This window comes from Medicago truncatula, chromosome 4 (genome assembly GCF_003473485.1).
Source record: "Medicago truncatula cultivar Jemalong A17 chromosome 4, MtrunA17r5.0-ANR, whole genome shotgun sequence".
Classification (NCBI taxonomy): domain Eukaryota; kingdom Viridiplantae; phylum Streptophyta; class Magnoliopsida; order Fabales; family Fabaceae; genus Medicago; species Medicago truncatula.
Window position 1 is genome coordinate 53,441,042 of NC_053045.1, and position 16,993 is coordinate 53,458,034.

The following is a 16,993-nucleotide window of genomic DNA, read 5'->3' on the forward strand; positions in this document are numbered from 1 at the left end:
TGATATTCCATTAAAATCTTCACCTTCTATTATAAAAGAGAGAGAATTTTTTTTTACAAAAAGTGTGATTCAGTAATAGAGATGTTCGACATTTTAGAAAACATTAGAAAAAATAAATTGAGAGAATTCATTTCCTTAATATATTCATTCAAAATTTTAATTTATTTTAGAATAAATTAATAAAAAAAAATGATATGATATTAAATGATTGATACATACTCGACCAAACTTTGAGGTAGGAGCGTATTTACTTAAATTTATCATAAAAATGTTGTGCAATTTTATATTTATAAAGTGTTTCTTTATCTTATATCACTTTAACAGATAAATAAATACATGAAATATAACATTTAAAAAAAGAACTCATTTGAGTTGAGAGAAATAGCTGCCTAACTAGTAACTAAAAAAAGCACTGTTCAGATAGCATAGCTTTCATAACAATTTGTTCTTTGCATTGCAACAGTGCACAAAACAATTAACTAACTGCATCATCTGCCACTACCAATAAAACCAAGTAAGCTCAGTACTCCCTCCATACTAGTGACCAAATGCCATGCCATGTTGCCAACAAATGCCGCTTAAATTAGTTGTATGTGACGTATTAAAAAGCACATATGTATTGCTCCACTTTCTTTCAACTGGTTAGCACAAAATAGCAATCCAAATCAATTGGTACACCTTACCCTTCCTCCATTACACTTTATACTATGTCAAAACATTAATGTCATTTTAATAGAAAAGAAAAAGGGATTTAGGTGGTAAAGATTCAACTCATATTTCATAAGGACTTGAATTTTAATCTCGTTTCCAATGTGACAATTTTGTTAGTGGATATTATGCAAGTATCTTTATCGATACTCTTTGAGCCTTCAATATTTTTCTTGATCCTAGTAAACCTCCGAGAACCGACTCGCCTAAATTATATTTAATCGAAGAAAGAGTGATAATATAAAGGTTGAGCTTAATTTTATTGTGAGCTTAAGTTTGTGGTGCTGTAAATTAACTTTGTTACATTAGATTGTAGTGGTCCAGCTATCCAACTCACTATCTTGATGAATTATTAATAATAGTAATTAGTGAGAAGGATTTATTAGCACACCACTTGTGTGCCTGCGAAGTAAAGAGAAGGAAACAAGAGATGGATGGGTAGTCAGGTTTTATGGTAGGTGACTAAACAACCACCTTTGAGCTCACATGCTTTCTTTATGTTGTATGTAGTATTATAAAATCAACCTTTCTATCTCTTCATGTGTAATAAAATCACTTCTAGTACCTATCCCCATTTTTCAACCCCTCATTCATTTCATTGTCTTTGATGCAAAGATAAATATAAATAGTTACCCCACAACACAAGCATGTCACTTTTGGAATTTATACAATTTAAGTACATCTCTAGGATGCAAGATCTGATCAAAGTGGGTGAAAATAACACAACTGTATACACTACACAAAATTTGTTAGAATTTATTCCTTTAGTATCTAAGAGAAGTTCCAAGTAGACATCTCAGTTAGTTTCACAGTTCAAACACTGACAACTAACATTACCACTAATAGTCATGCACAAATTATGAACTAAGTACCAATATCAATATAACATACAGAATCCCAAAAACAAAAAGGAAAAGAAAAGGAGGAAAGTTCATCTCACTTACTACTTGAAAAAAAAAATCTAAAATGAAAAAAACAGAAATACCTTGGGAGAAGAATACATGAATCCTGTAAAGAATGAATGAAATAAATGCAGAACTATTTCTATACAGTTTTAAATCTTCACTTTGAATCCTGACTCGCTCGAACAATTTTTTACTTACTTCTCGGTCGAACGTCAGATTATGTGGGCCCCGTTCCCTCGAGGAGCATCGAAGGGTTAAGACCAAAAAAATTCACTCTTATGAAGTTTAGCTAGATATGAGTCCCTACCCTACCAGTGCCTCTTGATTATGGTTGCCTTCAACTATCCACCAAGGTCTGTTAGAATCAGCATGACTGTTACTTTCTTCCTCAGTAGCAGCAGGAAGATTAAGATCAAGAAAGTCCCTAATCTGTGGAACTTGTTCCTCAAGTACAACTCTACTCTCAGAACCAGTAGCAACAATATGAGATCTTTTATGTCCACCTAAGGCTTGACCAGATTGAAAAACCTTAAAGCAAATTGGACACTCATGATGCCCTTTAATCTTCTTCTTGGAATCTCGAACTGTTTCTCTTTCTCCCATATTTTGAACATATTCAATGTTATCACTTATCTTCATGAGCTTGCTTTCAGTTGTTGGTTCATGATGGGAGAGATCAGTTTCAAATTCAATGCTGTTTTCACTGCTCTCAATCTTAGAAGCAAAACACCCTTTGTTCTTTTTATGACTAGCTCTATGACCTCCAAGAGCTTGATAAGAATGAAAGATTTTGTTACAAGTAGTACACTCAAACTTTCCTCTCTTATTAAAATTCTTGATAAATTCATCTTCATGATCATGATGAGGGTTGTTCACAGAACTCCTTATAGTAGCTGACTTTGATAGAACTGATTCTGTTCCATTGACTCTGCTTTTCCCATTTTCAACTTCTGAATCTTCCAATGTAGACAGATAATCAAGCTCAGATTTTGTGGATTTGAGAAACCCTTTGATGGAAACTCCAGTTTTGATCATCTTGAATCCTTTTTCAGTATCCAAAATCTCTAAACTTTTCCCTTTGAACTTGAAATTCTTGGAAACAGAATTGCCTAACTCATACTTCTTGTTCTCACTTTGCTTCATCAACTTTGCAATATTAGCATCAAATTTAGTAACAAGATTAGTTCGAACGGAAGATCGAGCTTCAAAGTAAACAGAATTATTATCAGAGGATTCAGCAGCAAGATAATGAAGACCACTCCAAGGACTAACATCTCTACTAAGCATAATCAAGCTCATAGCAACTTCTTCTTGCTCATGTTCAACCTCAGAAACAGAAGAAGAAGCTGTTGCAGTAGCTACCATGTTATACCTTGTTCTTGTTCTCTTTGATCTTTTCTTCCTATTTGGAGCAGTGATTTCATTATCAGATTGAACATCTTTAGCATCATTAGTCCATGAATCTTGATCTTCCAAGCTGTTAGAAACTCTTTCTTTCTCTGAATGACACTTCATGTGACCGAACAAAGCTTGCCAAGAGTGAAAACATTTTCCACACTCTTTGCAGAATTTGTCATACACATAACTATCTTCACTTGAATCTGCAATTCTCTTTCTCCACGTCTTCTTTGGATTCTCTCTTAAACCATAGCTACCATTAGTTGCAGCTTCAGAACCAATGCTATCATTCTTTTTTGTTGAAAATATAAGCTGCTTTTCTTTGTGTTCTGCTTTTTCAGCTGATAAGTTGTTGATATGAGACCTCATGTGACCTCCTAAAGATCTACCACAAGGAAAGCTTTTGCTACAGAATTTGCAAGCATGTTTGAATTCTTGAATTTGATCTTCTTCCATTGAAAACAGATCAAAAAGGAAAAGGAAAAGAAGGAAAAGTGTGAGAAGTTAGATCAGAATTGAATAGAGCTAAAAAACTGCATCACTTGAACAAAATTCAAAGGTAGTGCAAGATCTAAGGCAGAAAAAGAAAGAAAGAAAGAAAGAAAGAGTGGCAAGAGAGAGAGAGAGAGAATGAATGAGTAGTGAAGCAAAGCAACTTTGGTTATGGTTACTACTATTAGTAGTAGTAGCTTCTTGGGTAGTTGAGTTTTGAAGAAAAAATCAAAACTTGAAGAGTTGTATTGTATTGTGTTGTTAACTTTGTTGCTAATGATGGATATTAACAAGCTAAGGCAAAGAGAGAAAAACAAAACAAAACAAAAAATAGTGTTTATTAAGCGTTGATTTCTCTCTTCCACTCTTTCTTTTTTTCTCACTATATTTGGAGGAGAAATCCATGCATGGAAGCAAAGATTATTATTATTATTATTATTAAAAAAAAAAAAAAAAAAAAAAAAAAGAGGGAGGATAGCATGACAGCACGTGTACTCAACTAAGTATGTTACGCTACTCTTGATCCAATGGTTTAAGATTTATCCACGTAAGCTGGGTCTATATATAGGTTAGGGAACCCTACAAAAAAAACTAACTTAAATTTGCAACTATATATTGATATTGATATTCTTTACTTTGTCTTGCTATTGAGATTGAGAAAATGCCTCCACTCTTTCTCTTTCTCTCTCTCACACACACACTCTTCAAATGTAAGGTTCCACTCTTCGGCCGTTATTCTTTGGACTTTCTATTAGTGAAGTGGTTTTTATTATTTTTATGATTTTAATAAAGATTTTCATGTGGGTCCTCTATCCATTTGCTTGCTTCATTTCCCAATCAACATGCTATGTCACTGTTTATTGATTCTCCTTAGCTGCATTATAAGGTCTATTTGGTAATAAACCATGCAAAAATATTTTTGGTGGGGTCATTTTCTAGTTCTGCTATATTATATATATATTTTGTTTTAATTTCAACTTCTTCTTATTCTTATTATATGGTCGGTTCAATTGATCCTTTCATAGCTTAAATACAAATCTCTTTTTTTTTTTTTTTTTACTTTTTTAATTTAAGTCATGGACCATTGTAATAGATGAACTATGGGAATGTGATACCACCAAATCATGTAAGTCAGGGACTAGCTTAGTAGAGGAATAGTAATGCAACTAAAAATTGGAACATTTATGTGAGTCCAAGAGTATATCACCATGACCTGCCTCTTGTTGTCTTAATTTAAATTTGTTATTTGTTATAATATATATATCCTTTTGGAATCGTAGATATAAAGTATTGTAAATGCCATCTTTGATCCCAAAGGCCACAATGATACAGCTAAGTTCTCTTGGCATGACAGGAATTGTTTAAATTGGTTAGGTTGCTTCTAAAAATACATGTTATGTTTGATGCAGAGAGGTTAGAGTTGGTTATTCACACTGGCTGGCTACTCAGTATGCTAGTTGGACACTTTGATACCATACCATAGCAGTAATCCAAAACATCTTTAAATTTTACTTTTATACCTTTCTTCTTTTTTCATAACAATTTTATGCCTTCTTTTAATTTTTAATATCTTGGAACCTTATGTGTTCAGCATGTTAAAAAACTTCGTACCTATAACGTAACAAAAATACTAGTAGCTTTTTTGCAATACTTATTAGTTATATGACTATTTTTATAGATGAATCTTAAATGTGTGCAGTGTCAGTGTGTGTCTACTAGTACTGTCCACATTATGCATGTTTCTATGTATACTACATGTATAATGTACCAGTATAGCACCTATCATTCACAAGGTACGATTATATACAAAATCAGTTGCAGCAATATGATTAATAGCTTAACAACTTTAAAGTATTGTCTTAGATATCAGCCATCACCAAATACACCAATAATAAACAATTAATACAAGCTGTCTAGCGTCGTGACTCGTGTGACTGGTTTATTTAATCATGACCATAGTGCAATGCATCAAAATTTATGACTTCGTGTTTGATAAATGTATGACTTCTCTAACAATTAAACTTAAGTGGTTAATAAGTTACGATTAATATTTTGAGATGAATCTTTAATGGAAATGATTTTCTACCAACTTTTTATTTATCTTTTAACCGAACTCTAAATTATCAAGCCAGCACGCAAGAAGCTTTATGAAAGTAGGATTGAAGCAAAACCATATATAGATCAAGAAGATATGCCGGCATATTTTTCCTAATTAGATCAAAGCCGGCCATGTTCATTGCAGTAATCGTAACATGAATGTCTTATTATAAGTGTTAATGTTATGACTCCATACAGCAACCTCTCCGTAATTACTACACTTAATCTGTGTCCCTTTTTGCCGGCAACTTAGTACACTACCTAGCTGTATTTGTCAATTTTTATCATTTTTGTTTTCTTCTCCTACTTTTAATTTATATGGATTATTTGCTAGAGATAAATAATTAAATTCATGTACAAATGGATTAGAGGATCTGAAGATTAGAGTATGCTATTGCTATATGTTCGAAATGGTATGATTGGACTTTTTATCATCCGCATTAATTTTGTATTAGGAGAATCATGTGCAGGCGCATAATGTATGCGGTGTGCCTAGCAGCTAGCTACCACACACACTCGATGTGCACTCCATATTTTTTAGCCCATATCTTCTGTATAATGTAACATGTTATGCCTTTTTTTGATATATCAATATGAACTAACTCACTTCAATTATACACGTCTACGTTATAGCTGGATTTATGAAGAAATAAATACATTTTCAAGATGCTTGACAAAGTCTTCTGAGTAGATTTAATTTCTCAGAAATTTGAGTAATAATTTTGATGCATTCAAGCTTATTCCAATTCGCCACTTATTTTGCTTTCTTTTTTTATATTTAAAAAAATATTCGAATAATCATGAAATTTTGAGATCACATACCTAATAAGTCAATAAAAGTAAATTTGTGCTAAATGCTAATGGACTAAAAGAGAGTTGTCAAGTTGCTAAGAAATTGAATAACATGATTCAACTTTCGTTGTTGGTACAAAGATCTCGTTGATGAGTAATGTATAAGTATTTTGTGAACACTATTATTTACTGTGATATTACAAGTGTCAATTAAAGTTTCTCATTTGATGAAAAAGTTGAATTTGAGCAAACATTAAAGTAAGATGATCTATAAATTCAATATTCAAAAGATTTTGGTGAAGATATATATACAATCTCACTTGTGTGGTTGTTCTTAATTTAATGAAATGATTTAACATAATGAGATTCTCGTTCATATATCCAACATTATTTAACTCCTAAAGACGTATTCTAATATGATGAACCCCATAATCTAAATCACCTAATAATTTTTTATACAAAAATAGTTGCACTCAGTAGAACTAGTACCCTTTGTTACTATGTACAATTCCATGCAAACAAATACAAGTCTAACAAAACTCACTAGGTACAAATAAAAAATTTGGGGTCTAGCAAAGAAATTGAAATAAATGTAAGTAAACAAAATTAAGAGAGAATACAGGTGAGCATGTATGTAATTTGCATAGAAGTGGTTGAGCTATGCTAAGTGGTAATATACTAGAGTACCATATACAGAGCAAAAGCTTCACTTGAGAGGTAAGATTGTCAGCTATCTAGAATTGACACATACAACTGGAAAAAGGTTCAAAAAATAATATTGAACACTCATTATTAGTATTGTGTTCTACTCTATTGTGTATTTAGCATATGATACCTTCCTTAAGGTTTATGCTAGCTTAACCATTTCAAATGCTACCAATCCAATCCGTGATTAAGTCCCATAAACACTGTCGGTGGTAGATAATAGAGTGATTAGCCTTACACGTGCTTAATAGTTTAGACAGAGCTTCCCTTTGCTCACCTCTTTAACAACCTCTACTTAGCTTTTTATTTTTATTTTTTAATCATATCATAGATCTAGATTCATTTCGTGTCTATTGTCTTAAATTTCAAACTACCCCTGAAATTACTTTTGGACAATTATAAATTCATATCACATAGTACTCTTGATTAAGCTCCATAATATTACTATTTTTTATGGAAGTCATATATAATGCAAGATATAGAAAAGTAATATACAAATTGTATTGATAATGAAAATTGAGGATCCTCGATTACATGAAGGGATACAAGTTTTCCCTAAAAAAAGAAAAGAAGGGATACAAGTTTATATAACCAATGAGAACAACTAATTAACTACTAGTATAACTAACTAATTATGTTTGTTTGTTAAAAAAAAGGGGAATAACCGATAAGGTAGTTTATAACGGATGAATTTAGGATCTAGATTGTCTATTGTAACTGCTTCATGCAGTAGGTGATCTCAGTAGTAGACAAGTGATTAAACGGTTCAGATTGATTTGACCAGTTTCACACAGTTTGATCTCAACCACCAATTGAAGATCGTACGACTAAGATATGTTGTAACAGCATCAAATCATGTTCCATGAATTTATAGTAGATAATTGATATAATTGAATTTATAGTGTTTTATAAAATTAATGGTTGAACTAACTCATGTATATAAAATGACGTAAAAAAACTTGTTTAATTAATATTATTTTTTAGACAATTGGGGTAAAATTGCTAGAGAAATGAAAAACTATAAGCTACTTCAATTATCTTATTAACTATTAAACTAAGTTATAAACTCCTAAGAAAAAATTGTTACTAAACGGATCTATTTTTATGATATGAGCTTGTAACACCTCAAAATTTTGTCTTGTCAAACAAAACTTTAGTGTAACTAACTTTTACTAAATCTAATTGATCTAACACATAAGGTGAAAAAGAGCAACACATGATTCACAATGGCCTACTTATAGGTAAATTCAATGCATATAATTGCTGTCATGCACTTGATTTTGAACCTTTCTATAGCATTAATTTTTTTTCCCATTATTAACATTTATTAGGGAGTTTTAGATTTAATTAGCTTCTTTTTGCAGACACCCTCTTCATGTAATTATCATAAGGACCAATATAAAAATTATAGCCAAAAGGTTGGTTGAAGATGTAATAGATATCTTAGCCACTTTGCTAAGGTTTCAACTTTCTATTAGTCAGTTTAGATGTAGCTGAAATATCAGTGGTTGAAGTTCTGAAAATGGTTAGAAAGTAGAACTTTCCTTTTCTTTGGTGGATGATTAGATAGCAGCAAATACTATAATTTGTTATAATTTGCATGATAATTACTTTAATCAAATCACAAGCTAGTGTTTTCTAGCAGTTGGAAGTTGGAACCTTATTATAGCTTAATTTCCTTTTCAAAAAAGTTCATTTAAAAAAATAGATTACCTTCACAAAGATAATTAATAAATAAAATAGATAATGGTGGAAAATGTGAGATCCCATATACTTGTAAAACAGCAACCTTCATTCTTTTTTCTTTCTTCTTTTCCAAGAACATATATATAGAATGTATAGTTAAAAGGTGCATGCGTTGCTTCATACAAGTAATAATGGTCCATGTGTTAGGGGGGAAGTTCTCACCAGAAATGCTTTGGAGATACTCAAAAAGAATTACTAAAATTTTCATGTAGTTGAAAAGGGAATTTAGTTTGAGAAATTAAATAAGTTATGTGATAATGTGGGACCAATCATATATACCTGTCCTTTGTGTGAAAAGTGTGGTTTGGTATAGAAACCCACCATTGTAGCGTTTTACCTTTGTATTTTGGTGCAATTGGTTTAACTACTAAGTGCTAACAAAGCAAAAAATATCCCATGCCAGGTTATTTCAGCCTAATTAGGTCATTTATGTGTAAGAATCAAAACTATAGTCAATGTGAAGATATTAGGAACCAACTTTTCCACTTGTTTTCTTCACATGTAAAAATGTCTAAATTGGTCGCATTGCATTAACTTTTTTGATTTTTTTTTTTTTTTTTTTTTAAATTTGCATTGCATTAACTTACTTTGGAAATTATTTTAACTTGATGATGGGTACTTTGGTCATTTTTGTAAATAGTTTCTCCACACAGGATTTTTTTGGTCCATGACTGGGCTACCACATCAGACATGGTCCCCACCAAGATCTTCCATTTTCTGTGATTAATTTTGGGGTGGTGAGTATAAGAATGGATTTTTTTAATACCATATAAGAAGTGATTCTACTTTATGTCAAATATGATTTTAGTACAAATATAAATATCTTGTTATTGTATCAACTCTTAATTTGTTTAAGTTTACTAAATAGTCAAGATCTCAAATACTTAGAAGAGTTGGCTTAGTTATTGTGTTTAAATGATCGATGATCTACATTTAAAGATGAATCGTTCCAAAGATTTGAATTCAAAACATAGGTGAAATTATAATTAGTCATATTTTATTCACTTTCTTATCGAATTTCAGATTATTTAGACTCTTTTTTTTCTAAGAACCGGAGGATTAAGACTAAAAAGAAATCCTACAAAAAGATTCGTGAGTTTTTACTAAACTAAAAAATAAATAAATAATTCCTGGATTTATTCATCCGAACACAAGAAAAACATTTCATTTTCATCCAAAATTGATAAATCACTTTGTGGGGTGTGTAGTTTCTAAGAAATCAATGGGGTTAAAAAGTTGCTTTCGAAATATTGTGTCTAAGCCCAATGCTATGTAGATCATTGGCAAACTTGGGTTGGGTTAACATATGCATCGTTTCCTTCTTTTTCCTCATAAAATTGATTTTCACACAGGTTAATTTGCTTAAAAATACATGGAAATGACGCTTTTACTTCCAACTGTTACTATCATTAGGGGTAAAAATGTTATTTTCATGTGTTTTTAAGCAAATTCATCCGTGTGAAAAGCAATTTTCTTTTCCTCAATTGATCGGCTGGAGCCTATGCTTACAATAGAGATGTTTCAACATGCTTAGTCGATGAAAACATAATGAATTTTGAATTTAGTTTATGCGGAAAAAAAAATGGATTTTCCATCATCTAAAGTCCAATGTCTTTATTTTTAGTCCATGACATAAAATATCACTTTAAAAGTTGAAGAGCAAACAAAAATACACATCGTCATTGTTATATAAGATGATTGTGTCAAGTGTCAATTTCATGTAAATGATGGTGCTCGGAGGCAATAACATGTCATGTAGTACTGCCTCAAAGAAATTAGAAATGGATTGTCTCAATTGAAGAAAAAAATTGAAAAAATTGAAATAAAATAAAATAAAATGGATTGATAATATGAAAATCAATGGTTAAAATCTCTATTATTTCTTTAATTTCTTTCTCTGACTATGACACAACTACTCCAATAGCAAACACATATTAAATGAAGACGGGGCAATAGTGGCCATAAAAATGTCGTGTGTCAATGGCTCAATACAAATGTGGCATGTCACCTTCATCTAATGTGATATTGGCACTTGGCAATTTTTTTTGAGATATTAACACTTGACATAGACATTGTCATCCAATCCTATGAAAATAATTATGCATATTTCTATTTGCCAGGTCAACTTTTTGAGGTTAGAAACTAAAATAAAGACACCTTAGTTTTCTAACACTCAACCCCTCAATTTACTTTATCTTTGTCTTTTATTTTTTTTGATCTTGCTAACAAGTCTTTTAAGGACACTTATTAAATATTTAAATAAGAATATGATTTACAAATTTTATATAAAAAAAAGTCACTTTTCAAACTTTTAGAGCCTATTTGGTGCACATGATAGGATAAACACATGATAGGATAAGAAGATGGATAAAGATATAATATGATAGTGACCTGATAACATTTATCTTATCATATGTTTGATGCACACATGATAAATAATAGGAAAATATAATTTTATTTTTTCATGTGTTTGGTACACCTTTGGTAAGCCAAACAAAAATTAAACTTAAGAACATTCAGCCATTTCAAAAACTCCAAAGGCAGCAAGAACATTCGCAAATCCATGCCACAAAGGTACCAATAACATTCAAAAGCAAACCGATGCCACTAATTTCAATAATTGGTGATTTATTCACCGATTCACAAAATAAAGTTAAAAAAAATTGTTTTGCAATTGTACCAGAAAAGGGCATAATCCAATAATATCAAATTGGATTTAAATGAATCAGTGTTCAACGATTCACAAATAAAGGTGAAAATTTTGTTTTGCAATTTTACCAGAAAATGCAAAGATCATCCAAGAATATGAAATTGAGTTCAGATAAATCAGAAAAATAAACTAAAATAGAAAGGTTGGCGGTGGAGTGGAGAGAGAGAGAGAGAGAGAGAGAGAGAGAGAGAGAGAGAGAGAGAGAGAGAGAGAGAGAGAGAGAGAGAGAGAGAGAGAGAGAGAGAGAGAGAGAGAGAGAGAGAGAGAGAGAGAGAGAGAGAGAGAGAGAGAGAGAGAGAGAGAGAGAGAGAGGAGAGAGAGAGAGAGAGAGAGAGAGAGAGAGAGAGAGAGAGAGAGAGAGAGAGAGAGAGAGAGAGAGAGAGAGAGAGAGAGAGAGAGAGAGAGAGAGAGAGAGAGAGAGAGAGAGAGAGAGAGATGAACCATTGGGAGAGGAAAAAAAACTGAAATCGATTTTGACATAGAATTATTGGAGAGGGATGGAGTCGAAAGAGGGTCTTTGAAGAATAAAAGATGCGTGTGCGTGATGTTGTTATGCTATCAGGTTGCTAACCCACCAAAAACTAAGGATAAAAATAACAAAGGTTAGATAGGATAGGATAGGAAATAGGTTTAATTTATCCTTTCCTATTGGTGCACCAAACAACCGATTGAATCAAGATATGATAGTTCTATCCTATCCTGTCTCCCTATCAAGTGCACCAAACGGACCCTCAATGTGTTAAATGTATCATTTTCAAGATAAAATTTACTCTTTAGACTTTTTATCAATTGTCTTAAGAGCACTTGTTAACAACTGTCTTAGCAACTTGTCACGTATCAGTCTCTATTTCTTTCTTTATCAAAGTATGCACGGACTGTTTTGATGTATATCAAACATTTTCCTTAAAAGAATTACCGCAAAAATCCTCTATATTCACCAGGATTAAACATAAATTTAAACAAAATAAAATAAATGTTTCTTTTTTTTTTTTCTTTCTTTTGTGACAGGTAAACATGAAAATAAATTTTCCTCATCACATTCTGAATGGTTAAGGTTTCGGTTAAACATGGTGTGCTTGGCTCTCTCTATTTAGCCTGGGTGAAGGTAGTGCATCCAGTGTACATGTTTGTATCTTTTATATGGTTCCATATCCTTGCAATATAGACAATCATGGAGATTGGAGGGAGATCCATTAGCTATGCATTCCCATTTATGCTTTATTTGGTTATATGATTCAGCTGAATTTCCATCAAGTTTTCATGCCTAAACTGATGTGGAATGCACAATGAACATGAACAAACAATGAAACTAAACCAAAAGCATTATCTTTGTATTTTTGTTAAGAATCTTAGGGATATGTGGATGGAATGAATTATTTATACATTGAAGAAAAATTTAGTAGATTACACTATTCAACTATTCATCATAAGATCCCTCAAAAAAAAAAAAAAAAAAAACTATTCATCATAAGCTTTATAAATGCAGCATATATAAGGTGCAAAAAACTAGCAACATACTCTATTGGAATCAATTTACTTTTATCAATAAATAAAAGGTATTTATTTATTTTGATATAAATTCTCACTCTCACTGATACATGAGTAATACTCTTGATATCTTATACAATATAGATATAACCTCAAAGCAATGACATTTTTATTTGGACAGAACATAGAAGCTAGCAATCCACCCACTGGTCTATTGGTTTCCCAATTGAGTATACAATAAATCCAATTTTCTTCAACTTATCAACATCCAAAACATTTCTACCATCAAAAACAAATGCTGGTTTCTCCATACTATCAAATATTTTTTGATAATCAATTGTCTTAAACTCATCCCATTCAGTAAGAACACATATCCCATGAGCATCTTTAGTTGCCTCATAAACATCCCCAAAAACACTAACCTGCTTCACATTAGTAAAACTCGCCGGCTTCACCTGAGTTGAACAGTCCCAACGAATCTCATTCGTAGACAAATCTGTCCGAATCTGATCTTCACTTACCCGCGGATCGTAAATGCTCAAGCAAGCATTATCTGCCAAAAGACCTTTGCAAACGTCGATCGCAGGAGTTTTCCTTGTATCACTAGTGTCTTTCTTGAAGGAAAATCCTAGAACCGCAATCTTCTTACCTGAAACTGTGTTAAACATGGATGTCACGACTTTTTTTACAAACCTACTCTTTTGGTAATCATTCACCTTGATTACTTCTTTCCAATAATTAGCCACTTCAACGAGTCCATTACTCTCACATATATAAACCAAGTTGAGTATATCTTTTTGAAAACAAGAGCCACCAAAACCAACACTGGCATTTAAGTATTTAGAACCAAGTTTGGTGTTTTTACTTAAAACACAAGAAACCTGTGAAACATCTGCACCAGTAGCCTCACATAAAGCTGACATGGCATTGATGGAAGAAATTCTTTGAGCCAAAAAAGCATTATCAGCTAACTTAGAGAGTTCAGCAGACCAAAGATTGGTAGTTATGATTCTATCTTCAGGAACCCAATTAGCATATATAGCTTTCAATTTTTGAATAGCTTCTTGACCTCCAAGATTCTTATCATTTCCTCCAATTAGAACCCTATCAGGATTTAGAAGATCCTGAATGGAAGTTCCTTCAGAAAGAAATTCAGGATTTGACAAAATTTGATACTTGACCATGCCATTGCTATTGTGGACTAGAATCTTTTCAATTACTTCAGCTGTTCTAACTGGAACAGTTGATTTCTCAACGACAATTTTGTTTGATCTTGAAACATCGGCTATCATTCTCGCTGCACTTTCCCAATAAGTTAAATCCGCCGCTTTGCCAGCTCCAAGGCCACTTGTTTTTGTTGGTGTGTTGACATTAACAAAGATTATATCCGCTTCATAAACATGTTTTTCTATATCAGTGCTGAAGAGGAGATTCTTTCCTCTACATTGTTGTATAACTTCTTCTAGGCCAGGCTCATAGATAGGGAGTTTGTCGCTGTTCCAAGCTGATATGCGAGAGTGAGAGATGTCAACCACAGCTACTTCAATTGAAGGACATTTGAGGGCAATAACAGCCATTGTTGGACCCCCTACATATCCAGCTCCAATTCCACAGATCTTCTTAACCATTTTTTGTTTAGTTACAAATTATAACCTGTGAAGCATGTGTGTTACAATGTTCAGCTTTAAGAAAATCATGCATATAAAGGACATGCAACCAAAAAATATATCTAAATGGAATAAATAGCTCAATGGAAAAAACAAAATAAATAAATAGCTTATGTGAACTTAATTAGGTGGTTATTTTGGGCTTAGTTCATATTTACTAAATCAGCTTGTAAGGTAAGGTGAGGGATGCGAGCGTAACCTGAGTGGTCCGATAGTGAGAGGACTAACAGATCTTCAATAGACCCTTAGTGGCGGAGTCGGGACCCTGGTCTAGAAGATTCAAACTTTTAAGTTCTTGGACCTTTTTGGGCTAGTGGCACAGAACAAAATTCAGGGGTTCGAATGCAAAATATATAAGGGTATATTTGCATTTCTATAAGTTCAAGAGGATCAATTGAACCCCTTCCTGCATACTGTATCAGAGCATATACAAGATTCATTACCGTATTAGGTATTTAACTATATTAGGTTTAACTCATCGTTACAAAAATGACTTATGAACTGAGGGACATCTCTCACTTGTAAACTCAATTTAAGTCATATTTCATCAAATGTAAGACTCTAGTGAAAAGTTTGAAACTTTTCACAGTTCGATATTTTAACTGATCTTCATTCACTTCTATATATCTCTTTCTTCCTTCTCATTGCATCATTCTTTCACATCTTTCTCTTGGTGTGTGATGTGAAAAAAAATAACATTTTGTTAAACAAATCAAAATAAATAAAAAGATATCAACAGAAACACTATCTACTCTACCATTTTTCCTGAAAAACCTTGGTCAAAATTCAAGTATCCTGTATACGTATTATGCTCGTAACTCAGAAGAAGAAGCATATTACATTACCAACCATAAGATCCTTGGATCCGGATTCAGTGACTAAGACGTAAAAGACACGGTGACTTTATCTCTATCTTTCTCTTATATTATTCTCTGGCATAAAAAATACAAAATCGCACTAAAGTCACCGTAACTTTTCTGTCATATAGCCACTGACTCGGAATCCGAGATCCTTGCTGTCAGAAGCAAAATTCAGTATACATGCTGAATTGAGTAATATCCAATATATCAGTCACTGAGATTAGTACATATATACCCTCTTATTTAATTAACAAGTTGAGAAAAAATAAAATAGAATCATGGATAGGCTAGGCTAGGTTTAGATCAATAATAATAATAATAATAATAATAATAATAATAATAATAATTAAACAATATACTATGATCATATGATATGCATACGTAGGCAAACTAACAGAGAAGGCAGTGATACTGATAACATAAGAGATGAAAGAATAAAACAAAGAAATACCTTATATTATATTTGTGAATACGTAAGTTCAAAGTTGAAACAAAGCGAAGGGATACAAGAGAAGGAATAAAAAGGGGTAGGGTAGTGTATAAGATAGGGTTGATAAGTTATTATAAGGATGCAAATTTATACTGGTACAAAACAAGACAGAGGCGTGGGTGGTAATTTAATGTTTGTCTTGCATATTGATAGTCATAAATAAGAAAGATCATAGGAAAGTGCAAATGGCCTTATCATCTTTGCCTGTTTCACAATTCAGTCAAAAAAGTTACTCAACTTTTGCTTTTTCCTTTTATCAAATTTCCAACATTGGTATGTCATTCATTCATTGTACACCGTCAATGTAGGAGAAAATCGGATTTCATTATTAGGCCTAATAATTAAGAGAAATGATATTTGTATAACCATTTTGGTACAACTTTTCTACAACTTTCTCTCTATACTATGTTTTTATTCCCTCTCTTCTTTTTTTCTCTCTTCATTGTTTTTGACCAATGAAAATAGAGAACAATATAAAGTTGTCTCAAAGGTGTACCAAAATGGTCGTTAAAATATCACTACTCAATAATTAATGAGACAAATGGTATTGCAATTTAGTGTCATGTGTAAATAGGAAAATGTAAGTGATTACTTACCGCCGGCCCTAGTTTTCTAGCGAGAAAAACTTCAACTTCTCTCTAAAAATTTTTTCTCCTCCATTCATCGAGGAGTGGTTTTAGGTCATTTTTTGACCTAGAATCATCCCTCTACACCTCTTTTCCTCTTTTCTCTCAATATAAATAAGAGGTTTTCACATATATCAAGTTTTTCCTTTTGTGTTTTTTGTGATTTCGTCGTCTAAGTACGGTGTTGTATTGTCGTTGTCTTGTGTGGTGTTTGATTCTGCGTCTTATCGCGGTGTTCATTTAGTTGCTATTGAAAGATCAACAAATTCAATCAATGATTTGGGCATCAACGTTGCAGATCCGAAAGCA

At 32.2% G+C, this 16,993-nt stretch overlaps 2 protein-coding genes across 3 annotated transcripts; both read right to left on the minus strand.

Moving 5' to 3' along the window:
* Nucleotides 1–1,439: 1,439 nt before the first annotated feature.
* LOC25493870 (zinc finger protein ZAT4) lies at nt 1,440–3,877 on the minus strand. The gene has a single exon (XM_013602510.3). The coding sequence runs from the start codon at nt 3,465–3,467 to the stop codon at nt 1,917–1,919; it is 1,551 nt and encodes a 516-aa protein (XP_013457964.1). The 5' UTR covers nt 3,468–3,877; the 3' UTR covers nt 1,440–1,916.
* Nucleotides 3,878–13,073: 9,196 nt separating this feature from the next.
* On the minus strand, nt 13,074–16,210 carry LOC25493872 (UDP-glucose 6-dehydrogenase 1). Of its 2 annotated transcripts, none has more exons than XM_013602512.3 (2): nt 16,020–16,210; nt 13,074–14,694 (listed from the first exon to the last, which is right to left on the minus strand). In XM_013602512.3, the coding sequence occupies exon 2, from the start codon at nt 14,667–14,669 to the stop codon at nt 13,233–13,235; it is 1,437 nt and encodes a 478-aa protein (XP_013457966.1). In that variant the 5' UTR covers nt 14,670–14,694; nt 16,020–16,210; the 3' UTR covers nt 13,074–13,232. The 2 variants fall into 2 exon arrangements, with proteins under 2 accessions (XP_013457966.1, XP_024638639.1); XM_024782871.2 differs by lacking the exon at nt 16,020–16,210 and adding an exon at nt 14,908–14,984.
* Between the last annotated feature and the right edge of the window lie 783 nt (nt 16,211–16,993).